General features: G+C 46.3%; 1 protein-coding gene across 3 annotated transcripts; it reads left to right on the top strand.

Annotated features, from left to right (window-relative positions):
* The first annotated feature begins 1,275 nt into the window (after nt 1-1,275).
* On the top strand, nt 1,276-19,718 carry PCTP (phosphatidylcholine transfer protein). 3 transcript variants are annotated; one of them, XM_045182540.2, is made up of 7 exons: nt 1,346-1,459; nt 9,243-9,439; nt 10,394-10,511; nt 12,970-13,049; nt 15,991-16,162; nt 17,202-17,269; nt 18,429-19,718. In XM_045182540.2, exons 2-7 carry the CDS (start codon nt 9,266-9,268, stop codon nt 18,492-18,494), a joined length of 678 nt encoding a protein of 225 aa, XP_045038475.2. In that variant the 5' UTR covers nt 1,346-1,459; nt 9,243-9,265; the 3' UTR covers nt 18,495-19,718. The 3 variants fall into 3 exon arrangements, with proteins under 3 accessions (XP_045038476.2, XP_024428923.2, XP_045038475.2); XM_045182541.3 differs by lacking the exon at nt 9,243-9,439 and having other exon boundaries at nt 1,276-1,459; nt 10,397-10,511; XM_024573155.4 differs by lacking the exon at nt 9,243-9,439 and having other exon boundaries at nt 1,276-1,459.
* Nucleotides 19,719-26,588: the final 6,870 nt, after the last annotated feature.

Raw genomic sequence — 26,588 nt, 5'->3', positions numbered from 1 at the left:
GAGAGAACTTAAAGGCATTATAAAAACTGTAGGAAAGGATGTCTCTAGCCCCTTGGGCATTTAGTCTAAGAAAAAACCACATCCCTCCTCTCATCCTCACAAAACAAAACAGAACCAGCATTGTACTGAATAAAGGAGAAACTTATCTATGCTGCCAAATCTGACTTTCTCTCTCTTTTTGGAAATTGACGTCACACTGAGTTTGCCGTCAACTCCAAGGCGTTCTTTCAAGTACAGAAGGAGAAGCCTTCCAATATAGCAGTGTAAAACAAGTAGGGGTTGTTTTCGAACATTTACTTTGATAGGCACTGTGCATACATGTTTTATGTTTATTTTACGTAGTAACCTCCTCTACTCTAAGTGGTTGCACAATTCCTACCCCAGTTTTCAGGTTAGGGAACACGGATTTCCAGAGTTCATTGGCACTCATGTGGTGTTATATTGTTTTGATGTTTAAACTACCTACTTTATTCACAGCCAAGTACAGTCTGGTGGTTAGAAATATAGTAATACCCAAGGGACCTGAGCGAACAAAAAGGTCTTTGAGTTGCAAAAGGCCTAAATTATGCAAACTGCAGAAACCCTCGGTGGACACAATAGTAACTTTTAGATCATCTTTCACTCTCCGGGCTGGCAGATCACCTTATAGATACCATAGAGATTAGGTTTCTCAATCCCTTTTGCTCAATGAAACCCTTTGGCCTTCTGGTGAATCCCACGGACCTCTTCTCAAAATAATGTTTTAAAATACATAACAGAAAAAATAGAAATTATATGGAAATATATAGTTCTAGCATTTGACCCCTGAGATTGTCAAACGTTTCTGTGTTGTCCATATCACCTTCCAAGCCTACCAAACAGTTCAGAGACTTTCTCTATCTTCTTCAGAGAAGGTAAAGGAGCCACCTAAGCAGTTTTGGAGGCTATGGGGTGGGGCGGGGTACGGGATGGGCTACTGAGGGGCTGTTCTGAAGATGACATTAGTATCTTCCTTCTGCCTGCCGTCTATAAATAAGCCTCCCCGCTTCCCTAGCCCCTCCACCTTTCTCTCGCTCAAATCCAATTTTACTCCTTTTACTTTTTCCCCAGCCTCCTTCACCTCTTGCTCAGCCCCGCCCACTTATCTAGGCCCACCCGTTCCCAGCCTGGCCTCTACCTAGACTCCTCCTTCCCACTAAGTCCCGCCTTCCCCTCTATCACTTCTCGGTTCCCTGCCAATCATGTTAGGCCACCCTTTCGCCCCGCCCCTAAACCTACAACAAACCTTTCTACGGCTTCCCTGCAGGCAGAGGAACGGTGGGGTGGCTGCGGAAGGATGGACTCTGCAGCAGCCGGTGGCTTCTCCCAGGAGCAGTTCCGGGAGGCCTGTGCGGAGCTCCATCAGCCCGCCCTGGCTGGGGCCGACTGGCAGCTGCTGGTGGAAACCTCGGGCATCAGCATCTACCGGCTGCTGGACCAGGTAGCGGCCGGCCTGCTGGACCGTTCAGGACCAACCTCCCTGTAGGGACCGAGGGGCTGCAGCCTCGGGACCCAGGCGGGTCTTCTAGCGCTGGGAGGAGCAAGTGCGGGGGCGGTGCCTCCAGCTGACTTTGTCCTGACCTGGGAACTGGAACTGGGAAGTCTTTAGAATTTAGCCGTAGGTCTGAGGTCCCATGGGGGTGTGGCCTGTTAGAAGTTAACTGTAACGTTAAAATGTGGCTCTGCTGCTTCTTAACCCCATGCACCGCTGGAGTGGGTGCCAGTGGTGTGTGTATGAAGGAAGTATCCTCGGATTTGAATATAGATGGAAAAGAGACTTTTCAGGGACTGAATGTACAGGGTGGCTAATGTGTGTGGAGATTGGTGTCGCTGATAAGGGACCTGATATCATCTCTGGCCATTTTAGTGACTTTCTTCTTTCGGCCGTTGCCCTTATCTTGTAAGTTGCACTAGTAACTTTAAAGCTTCAGAGGAAAAGATGAACTGAAAGCCTAAGAAGAATAGAGTCTGTTAATAAGTAAGTCTCCAGGCATTCCTGCAGGCGTTTGGAACCAGGTAGGCATCCAGGTGGAAGGATCATATTGCACCTGAGCCCTGTCATCCGTTGCTCTGTATGCTAGCAGTTCAGAGCAAGTAGGGTAAGAGTCACCCTTAGACGAGGTGAGTGAATTGAGGTTTCCTGGCAGAGGACCAGAGTATTATTACAGTGTTGGAACAGGCAGGAACTTTGGATGTCTTGCTATAACTGGGTATATAGCAAGGTGAACAAGAAGTTCACAGTCTAGAGCAGACAATTAATTTCCCAGTGTAATTTCAACAGTGAACTTGGTGCAGAAGAGGACATTTTTTCAGACAAAATCCATTTATCTTCTCTCGGATTATTCCCCTTTCCTTTCCACCCACATTTAGGCATTTGCCAAGTTTTGTCCGTTCAGTTGCTCAGACATATTTGACATATGGCCCGGTTCCCTTCCCCTTACTTTCCTGTGTGTTTGCCACTTTGGATGGCACTTCTCATCTGGAATCGCAGTGACCTCTTATCTAGTTTCCCAGCCTTCCATCCTACACATTAAGCCTGATCGAGCACCTGAGAGGCTATGGTCTTATCATTCCCATTTCCGTGGCATTTTTACTGCAGAATTAACAGGAACTATTGTAGTAGCTAATACGTTTCATGCTTTCTTATGTTCCAAGCACTGTTTAAGTCTTTGTAGGTGCTGACATACTCAATCCTCACATCAGCCCTAACGTAAGGTGCTATGATTGTCTTTTTGTTGTTGTTTGTTTTCACCCGTGTGGAAATGAATCTGTGGAAGGTTTAAGTTGATTGTTCAAGATTTGAACTGGGATCAGAATTCAGCTGTCTTGCTCTAGACCTGTGCCATTAAATAGGCTCTTATATTGACTCTCTGCAAGAAGGCAAATGCTGCAGGCAGGCTGTCCTGAACTAGTTTCGTCTTCACTCACAGTTCCAGCTTTGTCTCCCGTGACATGTGCACAGAGCTCCAGCCAACCCATAACTGGCCCCGCCCTCAACCCGTGGGCTTGTCTTTTTTTTTTTTTTTCTGGCTTTGTGTTGTGTGTTGTTTCTACTGAGTAGTGTTATGTAGCAGGGACCACTTCCCTCCTGTGGGGAGGGCTTGAGTGGTATTCAGAACCGTTCCTATCTCTACTAACCATACTGTATGTCTTACTTGAGCTTGCTGTAGGGATGAGGACAGTCATGGTACATTGATGTAAACTAGAGAGCCTTCATAAGTTTGGAGGGCCGTGAGATTCCTGTAGGTGTGCCATTGAGCCCCAGCAGCCTGATGGGGGCCATTGTCCTATGGCTTTTGACCACCACCTGCATTAAAATGTGGAGGCCGTATTCAGCCAGGGTAGAAGCTCCTTCCTAGAACCCTTACTGGCCTCTAGCATTATCCAGCCGATTGGCTGCCTGACCCACTCTGCTGAAGCCTCCTGTATTTTCCAGGTTGACTGCCATCTTTGACCTTCCTCCTGGAAGAGAGTTCCTTCTAATCTCTAGTTAGAAATGTTTTAAAATAAATTGTTTTGCTGTTATGGTTGTTTTTGTTTTTTAATGTTCAAGCGTCCAAAGAGACTCAAATAAGCACGCTGGGTTTAAACCACTGCGATAGAAGGACTGCTTTGCCCTAAGTCCGTCAGCCAGGGTACGATTTTCTTGTTTTTCAGGGAGAGCCAGACGGCCACAGGATTGGGCTGAAGCTGGGGTAGGAAAGGGGCTAGGGGCTAGGGGCCAGGCCCCACTTCCTAGCAGGTGATATTGTTTAGTTACTTTTTCATTTTGTACTCTCAGCTTTCCCATTGGCAAACCAAGGATAATACTTATCTTTTAGGATTGTTTGACCTCTCTGTAGTCACTGAATGAAATGATACGTGGCAGAGTGGTTCTTGAACTTGAGTATACATCAGAATCGCCTGCAGGGCCTGTTAAATTTGGAGTCAAGACCTCACTCCCCAAGTTTCTGATTCAGTAGGTTTGGTGTGGGGTATGAGGGTGTGCATTGCATTTATTTTTTCTTGTTCTTTTCCCCTTCTTTTTTCTTTTTTCTTATTTTCATTTCTTTTCTCTCCTTCTCTTTTGTTTATGTCTTTGAATTTTATTTCTAACCATTTGCCAAGTGATGCTGAAGCTACTGGTCCAGGGGCCAGAGTTTGAGAACCACTGATATGTGGGGAGAATCTAGCATGGTCCTCGAGAGGGTTCTGACATTAAGAGGTAGGCGAGTGACCTAGAGATGAGAAGCAATGGGAACTAAACGGTGAGAGTGAGCATCAAAAAGAGGATCTTGCCCAGGCTGGTGTGGCTCAGTGGGGTGAGTGTTGGCCTATGCACTGAAAGGTCGCTGGTTCCATTCCCAGTCAGGGCACATGCCTGGGCTGTGGGCCAGATTCCCAGGTGACGTGCAAGAGGCAGCCAGTTGATGTTTTTCTTACATATAGATGTTTCTTTCTCTCCCTCTCTCCCTCCCTTCCTCCCCTCTCTGAGAAACTAATGAATACATTAAAAAAGTAAAATACTTATTTGTATTGCAGATTCCCTACTTAAAAAGAGAGAGAGAGAGAGCGAGAGCCTTAAAACAAAGGCAGTGTTTAATACTCACTCTCCCTGACTTTCAAGGTGGTGGCCATTTGGGAGTGAATGTGGTCCCCTGCGCTGTGCCCAGAAGTTCCCCTGGCAGTGAAAGGTCACTTCCAAAAGCTTTCCCAGTGATCTGCAGTCGGGTCTGGCAGGAGCTGCGGACTGTGTTACCATGCCGACACACAAGGACAACACAATGGACAGTGTGAAACGGGCATGCAGAGGCCCACCTCTTTGATTTAGACCAAGTAAATGCTGGCCTGAAAAGATCAGGCTGATAGCTTAACTTCTTTATGTTTTTTTTTCACATTGACATTTTTATTTTTTAATTAAATTTATTGATTGAGGCGACATTGCTTAATAAGAGCATGTAGATGTCAAGCATACGTTTCTACGGTACATGATCTGTGTATTGCATTGTGTGCCCACCACCCAAAGTCAGATCATCTTTTGTCGCTATACATTTGGCCTGTTTAAGAGGTCTTCTAGTCAAAGAGTTTGCTGAGGAACAGACAGACCTACTGAAATCCTGAAAGCCTGGCATTACTGGAAAAGCTCTGTGTTTAGCCGGGCTGGGAGGAAACTTGGCCTTTCGGAAGGAAGCACAAATTTAACTTTCATGAGCACAGCTTTACCTCAGTGGGTGAGAAGCTTCCGCTGTCATCTCACAGGTGGAACTGTGATCTGATTTGCACGGTGAGCTTCTCTACGTTAGGATTACAGGGCTACTCTCCCTTCTTGCACCCTTCTGCCTCTTTCCTAAGGGAGGAGTAGTTGGCAGTGTGACTGATAGAACAATTTTTGAACCCAAGACACAGCCATATGGTACCAGTGGGTAGGGCCACCATGTCTTAGAGCTGAGCACCCATGTGCGGCATTCTGCTTCCTGCCTCAGACCAAGGCACTCCCTCATGCATGCCCTCTCCGTCCCCCTCCGTCCCCCTCCTCCTTTCCATCTTTCCTGAAACTGCAACTGGGTGGTAATGTCAGAGCCTCAGTTCCCCCCTCCTCACTTGTCTCTCAGGATGAGAACGCTGGTCCTAAGATTTAGATTTGGGAGAATGAGGGGTGAGGGGTGAGTAGGATCCCCACTCCTGTTTCTAGGTATAAGCCAAGCTTTGCATTCTCACCCTGTCTTTCACCGGATTCCTGCATAGGGATCGTGGCAGGTGGCTATTAATAAAGCGAAACACTCTGATTTTCTTTGTGCTTTGGGATCCCTTTGAGAGGAATGGGGATTTGTTGGGAAGGATTTGGACACTGGACCCCCGGATATAATGCCATACCAGTGCTTGGGTAAACCATGGGCTGAGTTGGGGCAATGCCAAGTGGAGGATGGTCCCTGTTTGGTCTTCCTGCTGTTGACGTTGGAGCCACCAACTGAGGGTGGAAGGAGAACTCCAGCAGGCCTTCCAGTGGGGATAGTTTGTAACTCCAAAGGCTCACCCTTTCCTGACATTATTTGGGGAGGCTATTTTACCCTGCAGGGAAATTCTGCAAATGAATATGTTCTTGTAAAAAAAGGGAGAATCCATGCAAATATGAACCTTCGAATTTTAGCCTGGAACTTTTATTGTGTTTCTAGGACACAGAAAAGCTTAGCGATAAACATAACTACTTTATCTTGTCATTCATTTAGTTTACAGTAGATACCTTCCCAAGGCTATCTGTGGGTGATTGGCATATACGCTAATGAAAACTCCAAAATATTTGTTCATGGATTCATTCAAACAGCCGTGAAGGACCTATCGTAGGCCTAGCATTATGCTAAGCCCTGGTGATTCTTGATGAATAAGATAAAGTTCATACCTTCAAGAAGCTTTGACAATAAAACAGGCACTTTGATGTCATGTAGATAGGAGTTTCTGACCTATGCCGTCTTTTTTTTCTCCTTGAAAATCTCCTTTTAACATTTCTTCCAGAGTAGATCTGCTGCTGATAAAGTCCCTCAGTTTTTATTTTGTCTGAAAAAGCTTCTTATTTCTCCTTCACTTTTGAAGGACAGTTGGATACAGAACTCTAGGTTGGTGGCTTTTTTCTTTTCCTGCATTACATCCAGGGGTCCAGCAGGAGTAACGCCTGCTTGAGTGTGGTTGGCAGGGTAATAATATGGGTGTAATAATTTATAGTTTTAATTTGAACATTTCATCTAAAATGTCACACTCGGTGTGCTTGAGTGTGATATTGTTATGGTACAGAATTACATGCTTATGATTGTGTAACAAAATATTTTGTAATAAAAAGGGTTGTTATTTGTGCTGGACCCTGTGTTTCACTTCACTCTCCTTTTGCATAGTTTCTGATGTCCAAATTTTGATAATTCTCACCTGTGTTCCTTTCCTCATGCTGTCACAAAAGGAAACCTTACCTTTTATGACAGCATAAACGGACCTGGAGAGTGTTGTGCTAAGTGAAATAAGCCAGTCAGAGAAAGACAAATACCATATGATCTCACCTATATGTGGAAACCAATGAATAAAACAAACTAACAAACAAAATAGAAACAGACTCACAGATACAGAGAATAGTCTGACAGCTTTATGTCCGCACACTCTGCCTTCATAGGTGTATGACCTCGGGTGAGTTTCAGGATCTCTCTTTTTATTCACTGAGGTGTCGTTCACACGAGCTGTGACTGATCGAACATGTCAAAAGTGGTTGTGACATTTCTTGGTGTGATAAAGCAATGGAGCCATTCTAAGATGTGGGTTAAAGCCAGAAACCTTTTGAGTGAACTTATTTGGAGTCATTTATTGAAATGTTAGTGAGCTTAGAAACATATTTGCAACAAATGTTGCAGAGAGTTTACATACCTTATTTTAAGGAGCTCCATCAATGATAAAACTTTGCCCAAATTCAGCTAAGATTTGTACTTTTTTTTTCTATCAAATTGTCTGCACAAACTGGTATGCAGTCCTGGTGAGATGATCCTTTGCTACTGGTGAGTGCATAAATTGGTACAAAGTTTCTTTAAAAATTTATGAAAAGTATAAAGAACCTTAAAATGTTAATACCCTTTACCCTACAGTTTGTCTCTAAGGAAGCTTTCTTAATGAAAAAGAAGTATGTGCCAAATGGGCCCACATGAAATAATAGATTATTTCAGAAGTTTTTATATTTGTAACAATATTTGGAAACAAATAAAAGAATAATTAAGTTAGGTGTGACCTCTCCATAGCTTCAATATTATATTGTTAAAAATAAGAATATAAGCTGTTCACACCATATTATCCCCATTCTTGTAACATATAGAAGTCTTTATTTACTTAAAAGACATGTGTCAGATATTACCAATAGGTATTTGTGGATTATGGGGTTACATGCCATTTTTATTTTCTTTATAGTGAATATGAATTATTCCTATAATTATAAAAATTCACGTCCCTTTTTAAAAGACAAAATAAAAACGTGAATGTGTGTACTGAGATCCTTCTTTTATAAGAAATAATGGTTGAAAAGTGCTTTGACCCAAGAAATTGGGTGGGGCCGCTCAGCACTTGAAAGGAACATGTTGTTGAGAGACTAGGAAAGGTGTTACCGAGTGTTCTGTTCCTGCGGAGTCTGGCTTTTCTCAGCTCAGCCGCGGAGGGAGTGCTTAAAGGAAGTTGTCACAATAGTTCATTCTTCTGTATTCACGTAAATCACATTGGTCTATTTTCCTCTTCCTAGAGGGCTTCTGTTTTCTTTTCTGTGATATGCATAGGACTGAGGTCACTAGGGCTGTGATTACATTCAGGAGGGGAAAGGGACCAGTGTAAGGAAACAGTTTGTCTTAATTTATCAAGATAGCCAAAGCTAACTCCTGTAAGGGTGGGGAGACAATCATCTCAAGGCATACTTGTCCCTCTTGCTCAGTATGTGTAGAAAGTGGGGCCCCAATATTCCTGAACTGGGAGCTAATTGTCTCTCCTCCAAAGGTGGTTAAAACGTGTGGGTGTGAATGCATGGTGTGTATGAACCGGCACTATCTTTCCACGTGTGAGCGAGAGGGGAGGGGACAGGAAGGAGAGGTTGCTCCCGAGGTCTGTCCTTCCATGGGGACATCTGTGGCACAGCATGTAAGGGGTTCAGATCTACTAGCTTGTCATCTGATGACTGGAAACCTTTGGTGTAAAGCCACATACTTTTAGAGCTGGAAAATCCGTAGGAACTCAGTTTCGATTTTACCTCCCACTTCTTGCCAGGTACTTTCACATGTATCTGCAGTTCCTACACAGGGAAATATTTATGCCTGGGTGATGCCGCCTGAGCCAGGAGACCCTTGAAGCCTCCTGGCGTCTAGAAAAGGTTCACCATGCTGACCTCCTGTATGTGCATTTCTAGCACAGTGTTAAAGAGGACGGCTTTACTTAGGCACAATTACCCAATAACACTGTGAGCAGGAGTTAGTTGAGTCCCTCTGAAGGCTTTCTGTTTGTTTCCTCTTGCACTGAAATTTAAGAGCCATTGGTTTAACCTTAACGATACAGCCTTTAGGCAAGGCAAAGGTCAGGAACTTGATGTTGCCTTTGCACAGAGTGAAAATGTGTTGTGTGGCTGACGCCAGCCCACAATACCCTTGCACACGAGGGTAGTTGTACTTTGGAGTCAAAAAATATTTTTTTCTGAATGAAAGGGACGACTATGAACTGAAACTGATGTTTCTTCTCCTTTTTAGTCCTTTATGCACAAGTCCCTTATATGAAACAGAAGCAGCTGTTGCAAAATTCTGCATTTGGTAAATTGGACTTGGTGAAACAATGTGTTGCGTTTCATTGTGCCCTGTGGATGTCCAGAATAGTCACCTGTCCCCTGAAGCCTCGCTGCCTGTGTGCACCCCCACTTGGATGCTTAATAACCATCTCAAAGTCAAAGGTAGAACTCTTGATTATCCTAAGGCCAGAAATGACCTCTTCCCCGTTTTTTGTTTTTTCTTAGAAGAAGGAACTCCTCATTTGCCTGGTTATTCAAGCAAAGCTTCTAAGCGTTATCCTCAATTCTGTGCTTCCTCTTTCCCCACAGCCGATCTGTCCCCACAATAATTGCTGTTGACTTACTTGCAAACTATATCCATAAATCATTGACTTCTCTCCCTCATGTTGCTACTGCCCCGTTCAAATCACTGTCTTGTCCTTTCTGGACCATTGCACTGTCTTCTAAACCATCTTCTTGCTGTCTCATGGTCTATTTTTTTCTACAGAGCGGCAATAATCATCCTCTTAAAGTAATTCCCTATTTAAAGACATTCGTTGTTGTTTTGTTTTGTTGTCTTTTAAATAGCAGTTAGAACAAAATATTTAACCCTTACACTGGTTTACAAATCCTTTGGTGCCCAGCCCCGCCCCTTCTGGGACCGCTAGCCCCCAGCCACACCCCCTGGCATTCTGTTCTTTGAGCAGCCACTCTGTCAACCCCAGGGCTTGCCCCTGCTGGGACTGGTCTTCCCTCATCTTCCCCTGAGCAGCTCTGTCTCAGATTTTGGACAGGAGGCTCTGATAAACAGTATCTCTCTCAGCGACCTTTTCCGATTTAGAACCCTTCTTTTCCGAATTGAGCCCCTCTTATCACGTAGCCCTTCTTGCACCCTGTTCACGTTAGCTGGGTACTGTTCACAGCTACCCCCAGCACCCGTGCCCCAGCTGAATGTAAGACCCAGGAGCGCAGGGCCTCCTCCACTTTTTGGTCATGTCGCCAAGCCTGCAGGGAGGTGGTCCGTGCGTGGCGGTGTGGCATGAACCCCATCCTCAACTGTGCGTCATGTGCTGTGCAATCCAGCTGTCTGTCAACGTGGGAATCAATAGGTTGTCTCCGCCTGTTCTGTTTGTACAGCAGACTGGACTCTATGAGTATAAAGTCTTTGGTGTTCTGGAGGATTGCCCGCCGGCTGTGCTCGCGGATGTCTATATGGACTTGGACTACAGGAAGCAGTGGGACCAGTATGTCAAAGGTGAGCATCACCTACTGTTTATTTTCTTCCAAAAATCAATTAGAAAGCAGAGTCTATTGTTACTTGTTTTATCTAGTATAAAGCAGCAGGTTTAATTTCTACTCTATTAGGTTTCATTTTTAATTTTGAGATACAAGTCTTAAGTGCTGGGCTGAACTGTGCCTTTGCCACTTGCTCCTCGCCTGCTCTTAGATCCACTCTCCGACGTTTTCTCTGACGGCTGCTTTGTTCTCTCTGCGAGCTGGCTGCCATCTGTATGCCTACATGTCCTGGAAGGCTTCTTGGAAGAAGTGGTGGTTTTGGAAATTGAATAAAAACTTTATAAACAACAAGAATATGCTGTGGGAGGAGGTGAGGGTAAGGGCGGTGAGTGGTGTAAAGGCATTTCAGGCCCAGAGAACAGCAGGGGGACGCCAGGAAAGCATGATACATACCAATCGTAAGCAATTTGGTAGCAGACTTTGGAGCTGGGGTGGAAATAGGGTTCGCATCCCCAAGGGCCTAGCCTGGCTGCCAGTCTGCAGTGCTTAGATGTCAGCCTATAAGTGATAGGGAGCTATAAAAGGCAGTAAACAGGGGGTTCTCCTGCGGCTGGCCCTGGGAGTGACCTCTGCCACCTCAGTGTCAGTGGATTGAACTCCGGAGTTGCCGAGGGGCACACAAACTCCGAAAGACCCTTGCTGCAGTCGGGACTCCCGCTCGCAAGTAACAGAAAGCTAACTAATGCCAGCGTCAGAAAAGGAAAAAGAAAAGAGTTTATGGGTTCATGGCACTGAGAACTCCATGGTGTCCTGGCTTCCAGGAGAGCCCCAACCAATATTTCAATAATCTCTGTATCTCTTGGAGAGGACTGCGTCTGAGTCTCCTGTGTGGACTGGACCCGCAGGCAAATTCCTGTCATAGCGAAGACGGCCACCAGAAGACCCAGGCTTACAAATAACCGTACAAATAACCCCAGAGGAACAGGAACCAGAATTCCACTTTCCTGCTGATGGCGGCCAGAGCCCCAGGATGGTCTCTCATTGGCTCAGCATGGATCACATGCCTATTTCCCATGGACATTTGTCATGGTTTGGGGCCACTTACTGTTTTTGCATATGCTTGCTGTCCAGGGGGAATTATGACATTCATCTATCCAAGGGAGAAACCAAGTTTTCTCTGTCCCAGTCTCCTGGGCAGCCGTGGTTCAGTCACGTGATATGGAAGTTGCCAGTAAGATGCACACGTGGCTTCAGTCTGGAAAGGGCCACGTGAGGAAGTGGGCAGCGTGTGTCTGGTGATGGTCACAGAAAGACATCGTGACTTTGGGGGAGACGGTTGCAGAGCTTCTAACCTCTGTTACTCGGCATCAGCAGTTCACGCCGTGGTGTCTGGACCACTGGGCTGGCTTCTCTGGAACGTCCTAAGGCTATAGACAGAACTCTCATCCTGGATATTCTGTGAGCTACCTGAGAGCCTTCCCTGGACCACTTTTCAGCCTAAACTGCTCAAGTGGCAAGCGAAGACCCCAGCCAGAGGCACCACCCCTGAACTAATCCCTGTGGCCATGTCTTAGAGCTCATTTTCCCAGCCCTGGGTTTAATGCTGAGCCAGCCCTGCTTAAACCACATAGTCAAGCAGGAGGGGAAGGAGAATTGAGATGCTGGTCCAGGAAGGGGGAGTTAGTGCTGAGCACAGAAAAGCAGCAGGTGTCCACACCTTTCCTTTCTCTCGTGGGCCATCTGCAACCTCTGTGGCACCAATGGACTGCCAATCCCTGTAGTAGATTTCCTTGCAAAATCTGAATTAAATGATGTGTTTTCCCTGTCAGCATCTCAAGGGGATCTCTTGGTTACTTCAGCAGCCTTGGCTTGGCCACTTCTCTAAATGGCCGGGGAGAAGCTCGCTGTGCAGCGTGGGGTCAGAGGGTGTGCATGTCATGGAATTCCTTTGCTGTCTTCCTCCAAGACGGGGCTGCTATTTGCACACAGCCGCATGGTGGAGCAGTAAGGGAGTGTGGTCGCTGCAGCTCTGGTATAGCGGAAACACAGGAGAGGAGCAAGACACCGGGTTAGCCACAGCCGTCCCACTTCCTCCCTCTTTAGGAAGGACGCTGCCTTTTCTGGGACCTTTATGTCCCAGCTACACTCGTGGCTGGGTGATTCAGTCCTGAGCTAGCTGTCCTGTCAGAAAATCTAAAGAAAGGTCTTCAAAGCAAAACTATCGGTCCTCTAGTGACATCTGGTGGTTCGCGGGATTTTCAAACCTGAACCCTGATGTTCGGATGCCTGATCATGTTTCATGGCATCCTGTCTGGGAATCTAGTTTTCTCTCTGAGGTAGACACATCTTGTTGGGTTCTTTTGTTCTGACTCTGCTTTTATATCTCACAGACTGTGCCCCTAGGCCACGAGCTTTCAGTGGTAATGGATGGGCCTGCATGTTTGCAGAATGCATTAACTTTTTTTTGTTCTCCTCAGAACTCTATGAAAAGGAATGCGGCGGCAAGACCGTGGTCTACTGGGAAGTGAAGTACCCTTTCCCCATGTCCAACAGGGACGTATCCTTTCCCGCGGTGCACTGTCGCTGTGCCCCGTGGCCGGCGATGCTGGTGTGGCCGGCGATGCTGGTGTGGCCGGCAGGTGTGGAGACACCTTCTTCTATTCTCACAGAAGCCTCTGCTGAAGCTGCTGCTGCTTGTGCGGCGTCCTGAGACCTCAGGGTGTGATTTCAGGGCCTGACCACGTGCACAGTCTGTGACTGTCATCCTGGGAGGGCAGCTCCGACTTTCCTGAGAAGTTTCCTAGGGCTTGGAATTGTCGGGACACAGCACTGGGGCCATGGAAGGAACTCTTTGTAAAGAGCGTGTTACACGCTCCGGCAGCATCCAGAGAGGTGAAATGAGGGAGGCATCCATCCAGGCAGTTAGGGGCAGAAGGGGGGCTGGCACTCAGGCCCTCACCATTCCAGCTCTCCTCACCCCTCCTCAGGTTTCATTGCCCCCACAGCCAGCGGGCCCTCCGTGCCTGTTGGCTCTGGACACCATGTGTGTTTCTCGCCCTGCATTTCCTTATTTACCTTATGATGCAGTTGGGTGAACTGTGGGGAGTTCTGGCTGCCACTCCAAGGTTCTAAGAAGCCCACACAGGACCAGCCCCAGAGGGCAGGGTAGAAAGGTCTTAGTTGGGTGGGCGGTGTGGGGGCAGGACTGACAGGCGGGCTTTCTCTTCCATCACGGCTGCTGAGTGGTTTACATGCAGAATTTCCATGTAAGACTCTTTTGGCAAAGGGGCCCATGGATTAAAAACTAAATTTTGGAAACCAGTGAATCAGGGGATCACTGGGGTCTTTTCTAGCTCTAACACTCTGCAAGTCGCGATGCTCCTAAAAATAATTATTCTCTAAGAAGAGAGGGGGTGAGCGGGTGTGCTTTGTGTGTGTTGTCTGACTATGCGTGTCTGCACTGGCCCCCGGCTGGGTTTTAAACGACATCAGGACTTATGTCTCGGCGCAGTTCCTGCATGCTGCTGGGTGGTTGGTATGCACGTGGCATGTATTTGAATAGATTGTGGATTTCTCGTTCTCTCAGATTTTATATGGTTTTCTCTAATCCTGCCAACAATGGTGCAGGGTAGGCACCACTGTCCCCATTTCACAGTTAAGGAAACCGAGGCAAAGAGAAGTTCAGAACTTGACTCAGGCTCACGCTGCTAGTGGGTAGAAAAGGCGGGCTTGGGACCAGGTCCAGCTGTCCCCAGAGGTGGTAATCTTGACCAGCCCATGACCCTACCTCTCCAGCCTCACAGGGACACTGCCGGGTTGGTATTCTCAGGGGTGAACACTTGCGGTCCTTGAACTTTTATTTCATTGGCTTTCCAGTGCCACACAATCCCACCTTTCTATGGATTTCTATGTGCGTATATGTCTTTCTATGTGCATATATGTCTCTCCAATAAGGGATGTTAAACTTTTGAGAACAGGAAAGAGTGCAGTGGTGAAAAACAGTCACTTTGGAGAGAAGGATCCCAGGCTGAGTATGCACCTGTTCTCTGGTTTGCCGTGTGACCTTGGAAAAGGCCTTGCATGTCTCTGGGCCTCAGTGAACTGGCGGTTCTCCAGTCATCAGCTGGGTGGCGCGCTGGGCCTTCCAACCTTCCAAAGACCTCTGCCAAGTTTTAATCAATAGATGCATCAAGTTAAGTTTTCCTCAGTGGAGTGTCAAGTGATGTCTATCACCTGAGCCGAGAAAGTTGTGGGAGAGAGTGGGACAATATTTGCTGATATGTGGGAGAGAGGAGATCCAAAGGCAAAAACAGCATCATTTCTTTCCTAAAACATTGAAGAACTTTACCCCTCGTGGCTTAGAGATTGTGGGCAATAGACCACCGCAGCGTGCCTGAGTGAGGCGCAGGACAACTGTGGGTTGTGACATGCGGCTGTGACTGATTGTTCCTGCTGTACAGTAAGTGCAGCTGTGTTACACTTAGAGTGATTACTCCCAGTGTTAAATCTAAAATTCCGTCATTTGAAAGTGTAAAGGACAAAGTGTTGAGCCCCGATTAGCTTTTGAAGCCAGGTCTGGGTTCAGGTGCAGCTTTCCCCACTTCGCCTGGGCTGTGGGATCTTGGGCAAGACTCCTTACCTCTCTGATGTAATGTTGCCATCTGCCAGACGGGATACGGACGCTGAACTCCCAGGGATTGGTCAGGATCAAAATAGACGTCATAGGTAAAGCACATGTTTATTACATGGTAAGGGCCCGAAAGGTGGTGACTTATTGTGTCTTAGGACTTTCATGACCCTCCCTAGAATAGTGCTGTAGAGCTAGTGGTTGTGCTGTGAGTGTTTATTGAGATGAAATAACTGTTACTCCTGGTGAACCAGTGTTAACTCAGTGTGTACATCAGCCCACTCAGTATTCAGGTGTTCCGTGTCTTCCTGCCATCACCAGTTATAAGTGACATGGCTTGACTGTCCTCCGAGCACAGAGGTCAGTGACTAGAGCGTTGGGGGCGGTCAGAACAAGGTGGAGTGATGTGGGATGTTAATTGAGTGCTTATTCTGCTCCAGTCTTTCTGCAATGCCCCCACCAAGCCTGCCTGCCGGGCATGTTACTCCCTTCTCCCACATCGGGAAACTGAGTCTCAGAGAAGTTGAGTCCATAAGCCAGGATCACACAGCTGACAGGTGATCGATCCTCTGCTCTCTCCGAGTGCCTTCTCAGAGAAAGGAGGAGTGGTTTCCTTGCATAATTAAAGGTACCAAGAAATGATTCACAGGGGGGTAGTGTGTGCTTTCAAATGATATACCAGGTGGTATGAGGCATAATCTTGCAGTGCAGGTAAGGAGACAGGGCAGGTGGGGGAGCTAACAGTATAAGCGAGCAAATGCCATGTGGGAGGAACAGAATCCCGCCTCCCCCTTTGCTTCTGGCGTGTGGGGCTCTCCTTCTGCCTGTCTGAAATGCTGGCATGGACGTCGTGCCTTGACTGGCATTGCAGTATGTCTACATCCGGCAGCGGCAAGAGCTGGACGTGGAAGGACGGAAGATCTATGTGGTCCTGGCTCAGAGCGTCTCCATACCACAGTTTGCTGAGAGGCCGGGTGTGGTCCGAGTGAAGGGGTACAAGCAGAGCCTGGCAATTGAGAGCGATGGCAAGAAGGGGAGCAAAGGTAAAGCTAGGGTGCACGTTGGCGTGCCAGCCAGAGCCACCCGTGGGAAGGCCTTGCAGACTGTGCGGCACGCAAATGCCTGATGCTTGTTCTCTGAGGTCAGAGAATGGGGTGGGCAGGTCTGCAAAACAAACAAGGGATGAACACCTGGGGAGAGACTCAGTTCATCCCAGAGACTTGGCTTGAGTGCAGGGTGGATGTTTGAATCTGACTCACTCCATCCTTTGCTGACTCTAGTCCGGATGGAATCAGAACATCAAAGTAAACCAGAGGGCTTAGAGGTGACGGCAGGCTGGACCTGCAGATAGGGCAAAGAGCTGGTTTTGGGAGACACACTCCCCTCTCAGCAAAAACCAAGGGACTCGGCCTGCCGACCAGGAGTTCAAACCACAAGAAGAGCTGGGGGCAGGGCGTGGGGCATAGGGCCACCGGCCCCACTGGAATGAAGATAGCATTCAATCTGAGACAAAATCTGAACCGTAGTTCAGACTCCTGTTAGATCTGCCGCCTTGACAGGTGGATGAACTTTTCTAAGTCTCTGTTTTATCATTTATACACTGGGGTTTAATTTCACCAGCTCCTTAATGATTGTTAGGTTAAAGAGTGAGAGAAGTGCTGTGTTTTGCTGTGTATAATATGCACCCACGTTTTGTGAGCATCATACGCAGGATTATTATACCCATTGTTTATGGCGTATAATCATGTGCCCATGCATAATGCACGTCCTTTTTTCCCTCAAAAATTTGGGCAAAAAAGTGTGCATTTTACATGGCAAAGTGTGGTCATGAGAGACTATATCCAAGCGTCTAGCACTTGCCGGGTGTTTGATAAATAGCAGGAAACTGTACTTTGGCTATGTGTCCAAAGGTGTTTGTATATAAATGTCCCGAAAGACAAGACAGAGGACAGGCGTCCGCTGAGTTACAGGTCACCTCCCATCTTTTTTCCTGGGTCTGAACCTGAAAGTGGAAGGTTCGCAGGGTTTGTTGCTGGGTAACATGTTCTCTCCTTCTAAATTGTCCTTTCTTTCCCACTCTAGTTTTCATGTATTACTTCGATAACCCAGGTGGCCAAATTCCGTCCTGGCTCATTAACTGGGCTGCCAAGGTGAGATCCCAGGAGGCAGGAGGGGGGAGGTGTGTTTGACAGATGTTGACTGAGCCCATGGGGCTGTCAGGCCGAAGAGACACGCTGTCTCAAGCCTAATGAGGCTCTTTTATGGAGCAGCTTGGTTGAGTGACCACGGTTAGGACTGGGGTTGCTAATGACACCCAGAATGAAGCTGGAACAAAAGACAAAGACTCCTTAGCTGGAATGCCAGCCCCTCCCTGCCAGGGCCCCAAGACCCCACCAGGATCACTCTCTGGAACCTCGGGACAATAGCCGGCTGCTTGTAGGAACAATGGTGCCTTTGGACCCTGTATCTGCTTACGGAGCAGTAAGGCAGGCTGGCCTGGCTCCGCAGACCAGCAGACGTCTGGGAGCCCGGGCAAAGCCTCCAGTTTTGTTACCGTTGTTTTGTGGTGTTGGTCTGTAAGGAGCGGGAACCACAGCGACAGCACGGGTCACTAGAGACTGGCTGCCTGGGAGCCTGGCTTCTCTGGCCGTTCAGCCTGCTTTTTCTAAGTCCTGCTTACTGGCTGGAGGGCTCGACAGACCCCCTGGGAGAGTGCAAACACTCACAGGCTTTGGGTCAAACCCACGAGAATTTGAATCCAGGCCCCACACTGATTCTGTAATCTACGGAAGCCATTGAGCTTTTCCCTTTTGAAAATGGAGATGATGTTACCTACCTCACGGAGTGGGAGCAAATAAGACAATGTCTGGGGAGAGCCTTGCACGGCGATCAACACTAACTAAACAAAAATGTATCCCACCTCCTGCCCCCAAGCCCTTACCATCTGTCCTTCTGTAAAGCAAGTCCTTTCATGGCTTTCGAAGAATTGAACAACCCAGCCCATTCCCAAATCCTGTGTTTTCTTTTACTTTTCAAGCAACAGTGTCTCCAAATGCCTTAGATTGCCACTAGCAAAAACCAAAATATGAGGCACCATCTGGCAACAGTGGCCCCTGCTGTCTGGTCTCACCCGCCCTCTGGATCTTACCTTTTGTCAGTGCCTGTGGCGGTATTCTGCTGAAGTCCAGTCCAAGGCCCTGTCGTCTTTTATTCTTCCCAGAGTCCTCTTTGTTTACCTTAGTGACATCCCAGAAAATCGGAAGTGACTGCTACAAAGACGAAGAAGTGACAGTCTCCTTTGCTTTGCAGAATGGAGTCCCTAACTTCTTGAAAGACATGGAGAAAGCCTGTCAGGCCTACCTCAAGAAAACCTAAGAAGGAGAATTGGGAACCCTGTGCCCATGGACCGATGTCTTCCGAAGTGCCACAACCCACGGACGTTACCCTTCCCTTCCCTTTTCTGTCTTCAGAGGCTGGCGCTCTCTCCCTCCAGCACGTCGGCCCAGAGTGCATGTGCCTGACGCCCAGCTTCCTCTCCCACTCTCTCTACTCTGGGACCCCACTGCCTCCTTCCACTGCTGAATATGGGTCAGATTAGGGTAACTTCTGCTTGTTTGTTTTTCAAAAGGGAAGTCTTCAGTAGGGAACACAATCACGCCGTTGTGCCCTTTAAAGGGGATGGGTGGGTGGAGGAGTGACAACAAGATGTAGGGTAGGAATGACCTCTCCAGGCCAGCTGGCTCCAGCCCGGGAAGTGATTCCCTGCGACTCAGGAGGGGCTGCTGGAAGTTACATTCCCTTCAGAGCTGACTCAGTGCACCAGGCCTGGGAGACTGTGTTGATGTCCCTTTGCCTTAAGCTTTGGTGACTGGATTTAGCTGGGATTTGAGGTGATAATCCAGTAAGTCTCTGCCCATTCCCACTCCTGGAGGATCCCATGCTGTTTTGGTTTCAAAGTATTTTAAAAAAACAAAACAAAACAGTGTCATCCTAACTAAGTATATCATGTGTTAACCGCTTTTCCCTCATCGTCCGCATCTGGGTTTCTCTCCATCCTTCCTGCCACTGGGGGAAGCTTTCTTTAATGTCAGTGGCTCTGCATTTTACTGGCAACTGAGGCATCAGGGTGGCTCTGGTAGTCACCAAAAGCCAAGGACACACAGCACTGCAATCAAGTGTCCTTACATTCAATAAGATGAATTTTCCTTCTAGGATCTTTGGAGATGTCGAAGGGGTAATAGTCATAGCCAGGGAAATATCAATTAGTGGCTTGGTTGACTCTGCACTTTTTTTCTCAGGAATTTTACGGAAGTTGTCCACCTCTTCCACCACCAAAAGACTTCTAGTTTCCTGTTTTCTCCTGAATTTTGGTAGGGCAAGATATTCTGTGACACAGCCTTGATGATCTCAGGGAACAATTTTAACCACAGTGTGTGACAGTATCAAACCTTGATAAATGGGCATAGAAATTCAGGATGTAAAGCTGGAAGCTAGGGAGTTATTAAAATGGGATACCTCAGACCGTGTATTTTCTCTCTGGGAAGGAAAGTTATTGAATACCAAATAAATACAGAGTGGCTTCTATTTGTCTTGTCTGCAGCTTCCTTCCTGCCTCGTTCCTTTCGTAAGCATGGATCAATTTGGTCCCTTGTTTACACGTCACATCCAACCTAACTCACAGACTTGAACAAAGGAAAGAATTTTAGGCTCATGTACCTGCAAGGCCAGGTGAAGAGTGGCCTCAGGTAGGTGTTGATACAGGTGCTCAAACTGACATTAGAACTCAGATCTCTTCTTCTTCAAGTTACTTTTGCTGTTGGGCAGTGTTTGGTGGCAAGGTTACTAACAGCAAAAGGTAGGCTTGCATCTTCCCAGGCTCATGTTGAGCCAAAAAGAGAGAGAGAGACAGCATTTCTTTCCATGAAACCCACACCATCCCATGATTCCCTCTAAACCTTGTGCGTATCCCTTCCCCAGCCATTGGTGTATGGATAGAATTATGCAACAAAGTGAATACTTCATCAATTTATCATTGAAATCATTTATCATGACTGTAGCTAGAATTTAATTATACAAAAAATAAATTAAGTGACTCATGTTAAAAAGGTCAAGTTGAAATTTTATGTATAAAGCCATTGAAACAGAAGCCCTAGGATTACACCCTTTGAGCAGACGGTCAACATTGAACGGTGTTGTGCAAACCATAATTTTAAACAGTGTTGCATAATTTGTTAAGAACTCTGAGAATATTAAGAATATGGAGTTTCTAGGTAAGGCAGTTAGAAAAAAAGTCCCAGAGTTTGCTCTAATTAGTAGAGTTTTGACTCCTTGGCATTTATGCTTGCCACTTTGGAGAAGACAGTCCCCTACAGCCGCGATGTTCAACCTTTTGCGGCTCATGGCACACATAAACTAATTACTGAAATTCTGTGGCACACCAAAAAATATATTTTTTGCCGATCTGACAAAAAAAATAGGCATAATTTTGATTCATTCACACCGGACGCCTATTGCTGTGCTGGCTGTTGTCATTGTTTTATTTGACAATCTAAGGGAAAGGAGGTCAGTGCCCCTGACTAACTAGTCAGGTATTGCATGTTTTAAACATTCTTGCAGCACACTGCTTGAAAATCCCTGCTATAGAGTGTTGAAATATGAGATTATGTGGGCAACTGAGAACCCCTGGGTCTGAGGCACAAAAAATACAGAACTGGTACCTTAGAGATGCCGCTGATTCTTCAGGGGCGTGGATGGACCCTTTGGAATTTGAAAGTCATAAATACATTGTTGTTCCTCTAGCATTTCATTTCACCTCTTTTCCCCATGTCTGTGCCTCCGAATAGACACCAGTATCCTTGCGAATAGAAAGAATTATTTTACTTTGGCTGTATTGCCTTCTAGGGCAGGACAGAGGAGGCACTCAGATGGTAACTAAAGTTGTGAGTAAGTGATTTAGAGAAGACTCACCAAATGACACATACCCAGGAGACTGACTAAGCTCATCCAACATAGAGGCTTAATTTAATTACATTAAATAATGATTTAATATTACTTAATAATTTAATTCAAGTCAAATTCTTTCGCCCCAAACATCATTTTGGGTGCTATAGGTTCATATGGGTCCTTCCTCTAAAGTACGAAGCTCCCTTCTTTGTTAAGGGCTGCCTTGCCGGTGTGTCTCCAGGCTATGTTTTAATGTTTCAGAAAGGGTACGGTCTGGACTGAGTCCAGCTGAGATTAGTCAGAGGTTTCGGGACTTGTAATGAAAAAAATATATAGCAGGACTGTTGGTGCTAAATTTTTTCCACAGGCGAATCATTCACACTGCATAACAATCCAAAGTTAATGACCACCTTGGAACTGAGGAGGCCCAGCCGAGGATCACTTGCCTTGAAAATGTTCCTATTTCACAGTGAGGGTCCTGGCCTGGCTCCCTGGCTGAGATTCCTCACCCAGAATCCCCATCGATCGTGCCTGCCCTTCAAACTTCATTTCCCAGCTGGATTTGGGGGAGACAAAGCAGGAAGAGCCCGTTTGGTTCTCAGGTTTCTGGTAGCACGACCCAGTTGGCTCAGAGAATTATCTTTAAAAGCTCTGAGACATGTATTCACTTAACAGCTGTTTCTCCAGAGTCTGGTGTCTGCCTGCAGTGGGGATAAGCAGGGTGGCCCCTGGGGTGAATGAGACAGGCTTGGTGGCTGCTCTCAAGGGGCTTATGGTCCAGTGAAGAAGACACAGTGGACAAGCTATAGGGTGGGTGATGAATTTTAAGAAAGGGCAAGTCAAGGGTGCTGGAGGCTGTAAAACTGAAGGCACTAACCAGGTTTGAGGGGTAAGAAGAGGACATGTAGCTGCCTGGGTGCAAGGGGACAAACATGGTTTGCACAAAACCCCACAGGTGGGAACGCAGTCACACCTGAGGAACTACCAAAGACCAGTGTGGCTGCAGCAGTGATATAAAGGAGAGGCGTCTCATACGTGGCTGGGGAAGGAGGCGCCCTGGCGGGGGAATTCAGTTGGTCAGAACATCACCATGATACACCAACGTTGCAGGTTTGAATCCCGGTTTGGACACACACAAGACCAACTAATGAGTGCATCAATTCGTGGAACAACAAATCGATGTTTTGCCCTTCCTCTCTCCAAAATCAATTAAAAATTAAATAAAACATTATTCAAAAGAAGTAGGCAGTTAGGTGATGGGAAATCCTGAGAACTACAGTAAGGATTTTGGACTTTAATCCTAGAACACCCATTATGCTGCGAAGGATTTTTAAGCCACGTAAATGACCTAATAAGATTTATTGATTCTTAACAGCTGCCCATTTCCCCCCATGATACTCCATCATCTCTAACAGTCCCTCCGATGTCATCACAAGGCTACCACCCACAGTGGGTCCAGCCTTTTCATTCTGAGAACTCTCCCCCATCAGGCAGCATGCAGAGTGGACCACACCCAAACCTACCTTCCAAAGTGGAGCATCAGCCTCCAAAGTTCAACCAGAGAAAAGAGGGGCAGGGCAACCCATGCACACCTCCTCCGTCTCTCCTGGGCCACGTGGCGTGCCACAGACTCTCCAGCGTGACTGTATCATACAGCCGGTCAGAGCAGAACCGTTCCAGGAGCCAGAAGTGGCAGAGAAAAAGGAAAGACCTGAAAAATGTAAGCAGGTCCTTTTCTCCAAAATTTCTTTTTCTTCACTTCTCCTCAACTACAGAATGATTTTTTTTTTCTTGAGAAGATAAAAGCACTTAAAAGATAAAAGGGTCTCAGAGTTTAGAACCAGCAAAATGGGAGGGCTTCAGAAAACTTATTTATATTGTTCATCTACATGTATTTTTGTGTGTGACTGCTTAAATACACATAATATGTGCTCTCTTTCATATGGTATAATGATGGAATGATTACCAGCAGTCCCCAGCCTTTTTGGCACCAGGGACCGGTTTTGTGGAAGACAATTTTTCCATGGAAGAAGGGGGTGGGGATGGTTTCAGATGATTCAAGTGCATTACACTCAAGCTCATCTCCTGCTGTGCAGCCCGGTTCCTAACAGGGCTGGACCAGTACCAGTGCTCAGCCTGGAGGTTGGGGGCCCCCTGGACTAAGTGGCATGTTATGTGAATTGCTGTCCAAGTTCGCTCCACCAGGTGCAGTGCTCGGCAGTGGAGTTGATAAAGGTTGAAGGGACTCTTCCATCTGGGAATTGGCCGTCCAGAGAGGACACAACACCTAGATTATGCTAATGAGAATGGGAACGCCACCATAGGAAACGAAAACACGCACCGTTGTAGGGGTTGTGGCTAGCTGATGTTAAAAAACAAGACAGCAGGCCCCATTGGGAGTTGCTTATGCTAAGCACTACATCACCAAACAAAAGCCTAACTTAATTACAGTTTGGCTTTTTGAGAAATGAAACTTTAAACCAGTCACTCAGGAATCCCCCAATCAGCACTAGTCAGGTCATCTGCCTGACAGACCCCCTGCCACCCCCTAATGAAAAGTCACCTAGCAGTGACCAACCTGCTTTTTTCCCCTGGTGTAACTCCCTTGTCTCTGTTCCCTTCTGCCTATAAAAAAGTCTCTCATTTGTACAGCTCCCTGGAGCTCCTTCCTACCTGTTACATTGGATGCTGCCTGATTCCAATCGATTTTTGCTGAAATAAACTCTTGAAATTGTGACTATGCCTCAGTTTGTCTCTTAAGAGCTCTGGTGTCAGAAGAGGAAACCGGGAGATCACAACAGCCCCTAGGAGCAACTAGCACCAGTGTAGGCAGCTGTGAGCACCCTGGGCTCGCTGCTCTCTCACCGCCTCTCTCTGGAGGTCAAGGGTAAGCCCCTCTCAGGTCCTAGCTCGCAGCATCTGCATTTGGAGCTTTCACAGTTCTTTTTCTGGACTGGATCCCCAAACTGGCAGGAGTCAGACTGGACCTGGCTTAGAGAGTGGACCAGGTCTGGGGTTGCACTGAGTCCTACTTAAGTCGCACTGGTGCCCATGGGAGGCCTCAGGTGAGTTAAATTTTGTTTTAAGGCTGACCAAGGGGCTAACTTTCCAAGATGAACTTGAAGTACAGTGGCCGCAGCAGAGAACGTTTAACCTAAACAAGCTTATCCATTTATGAGCGGCCCTGGAAGAAACGGCATCTCAGCCCAGCACTCACCGGAAAGAGCAGATGGAACATTACTTTTCCTCTGCTGCAGTTTCTGGTGACTAGGACAAGCCCCGCTGGGATACTCCACTCCCCCAGAGCCTGCAGACGGAATGCTGGGAAGCTGGCAGGAGCCAGCAAAGGTGAGAATTCTTACCCAACTAGCTCACCCATCCCTGACTCTGTGATGCGTGGTCCAGAGAGGAAGGTAAAATTTCACCTTTCTCCCTCTTTTCCAAATTTAGATTGGCAGGCAAAAAAAAAAAAAAAAAAAAACATTTGTAAGAATATTATCTTAGAATTGTGACTTGTGCATTTCCTTTCAGGGACCCATTGGCTGTCCCCCCGTCTCTCACAGGGACAGCTCTTACCTTCTTATGTGCCCCACTCTGTGTCCTGAGAAGCTGGCTTGGCCACTGTCAGGTTGCCTCCCCCCCCAAACATGACTGTACAGAAGTGTGAGGTGCACTCCATTTGCAGGTGGGGTCCTACCAACTGCTGCCAGCTCTCAGGGGAATTGCCTTTTTTAAATTTGGGTTTGTCTCTGCAAGTGGCTCTGGATCCTGGGCGGGTACTTCAGTATCGTCTGCACCCTCTCCGAGGATGCCTCTTGTCCCCATGAAACCTGACAAGGATTTTTGTTGTTTTAGTTGCTTTATAGTTAGAAGATGGTCAGATTGGATGCCGTAGTCAGAGCCTGATAGAAACATTTCTTTAGGACTTCTTATCGAAGGCAAAATGAAATTATGTACCCAGAGGGAAAGAAAGTCATTCTGAAGCCTTTGTGGAAAGATTTAATAAACTCTTCTAAAGACACACAGCTCTAAATCTGGAACACAGTAGGCTTCTAATTTCCATCTTCGTGGAAGATCTCTTCCCTGCTATACAGAAGCAAACCGAGGGTAATGTGGTTCGGTGGGTGGGGCAGTCTCCTTACCACTCAGGTTGCAACCCAATTCTTTGAGGGATTAAAAACAACTATACTTTTCTTATAAATTGAGAAATTTGAAATTTATGAAAACAGAAATGAAGCTCTAGAATCAATTCAAAGCTTACTTATCCTTTTTACCAATCCCCAAACTTCCCCTATTCACTCAAAAGGCTTGCAGATGTTGTACAAGCTCTGGACTTAGGGAACAAAAGTTCTTGGTAGAAGTTGCCTGCTTTCTCTGTGACTTTTGAGATGTAAGTGTTGCCTGTAGGCTTCTCTAGGGCCAAGGGAATTCTCCTCAGAAGGACACCGACAACAAAAACAAAATAGCAAACCAAAAAAGAGGATAGGCTATTTTGTAAAAGTAGGCCTAGGAAAAACTCTGAAAAATCTCTTTCACCAGTAGTGAAAAAGCTATCTAAGCAGGTAAATTTGATTTGCTCCATCTGCCAGAAACACAATTTGGATCCACTGGTTCTTTTATAAACTGGGGAGTTTTACATTGTCTTAAAATGTTGTGGCTAAAATTTTAAAATGAAAGCCATCAATATTTTTATGTTTATGTGTGTTTGTATATTTATGTATGTCTGTATATGTGTGTTTTAGGTGTGTGATTTTTTTCATACCTCCAGATGGTACAGTTTTATTTAATTGGCTTAAAGACAAGTAAGCATCATATAAATCAGGTATACTCTCAGAAATATGGAAACTAACTGAAATATTTTCCAAGTTCACATGACCTAGGGTAATCTTTGGTAAATAAAAGCCAGTTTAAGTTTGTTGGTTTCATTAAAACATGCATATTTTTAGAGTTATAAGCATTAAACATGATACTAATCTACCAATCTAGGTTTACTAGAAGTCAAATAAGGTCATGTTTATCTCTATTACAGGATTCGTCAGCAAAAGATGAGGTTAGCTGTTTAATGTTTCGTGAAATTTTCCCGAGTAATCTAAACATAATTTTTAATAACAAGTAAATTAAGCAGATGCGAATAAGATAAAAGTGTGTAACTTTTCAGCAATAATTATGGTGTGTGTTATGATTACTTGAAAATAGTTTCTAAAATCTTTTGGGACATCTCAGCTTACATAATCATGTGAGTGCATTCCTTGTGAGATCTTGATCGGATAGAACTCTAACAGAACCTGCGAGGATTTTATCCGCAGGGGAAAGGAATAGCCTGAGACAGGAAGCTGAGAGGCAGATAAGAACCTGCAATTGGGGGTAAGAGCTAATAATAGCTAATATTTATCGACCACTTATTAAATGCCAGGCATAAGCTAAGCACTTCATACACATGAGATTATTTTTATCTTCTCCCTTGTTCACATACTCATGTGGACTCCAAGAGAGGCCCTGGCCAGGGCGACTCAGTTGGAGCGTCAT

Source organism: Desmodus rotundus, chromosome 9 (genome assembly GCF_022682495.2).
Source record: "Desmodus rotundus isolate HL8 chromosome 9, HLdesRot8A.1, whole genome shotgun sequence".
Classification (NCBI taxonomy): Eukaryota; Metazoa; Chordata; class Mammalia; order Chiroptera; family Phyllostomidae; genus Desmodus; species Desmodus rotundus.
This window is presented reverse-complemented; position numbering and strand designations above follow the sequence as displayed.

Bases quoted from the DNA above. Each gene is read 5' to 3' on its own strand.
- PCTP (XM_045182540.2), top strand. From the start codon at position 9,266: ATGAAACAGAAGCAGCTGTTGCAAAATTCTGCATTTGGTAAATTGGAC. The intron at 10,512-12,969 runs GTGAGCATCACC...TGTTCTCCTCAG, and splicing joins GTGGGACCAGTATGTCAAAG to AACTCTATGAAAAGGAATGC. The intron at 17,270-18,428 runs GTGAGATCCCAG...TTTGCTTTGCAG, and splicing joins TCATTAACTGGGCTGCCAAG to AATGGAGTCCCTAACTTCTT.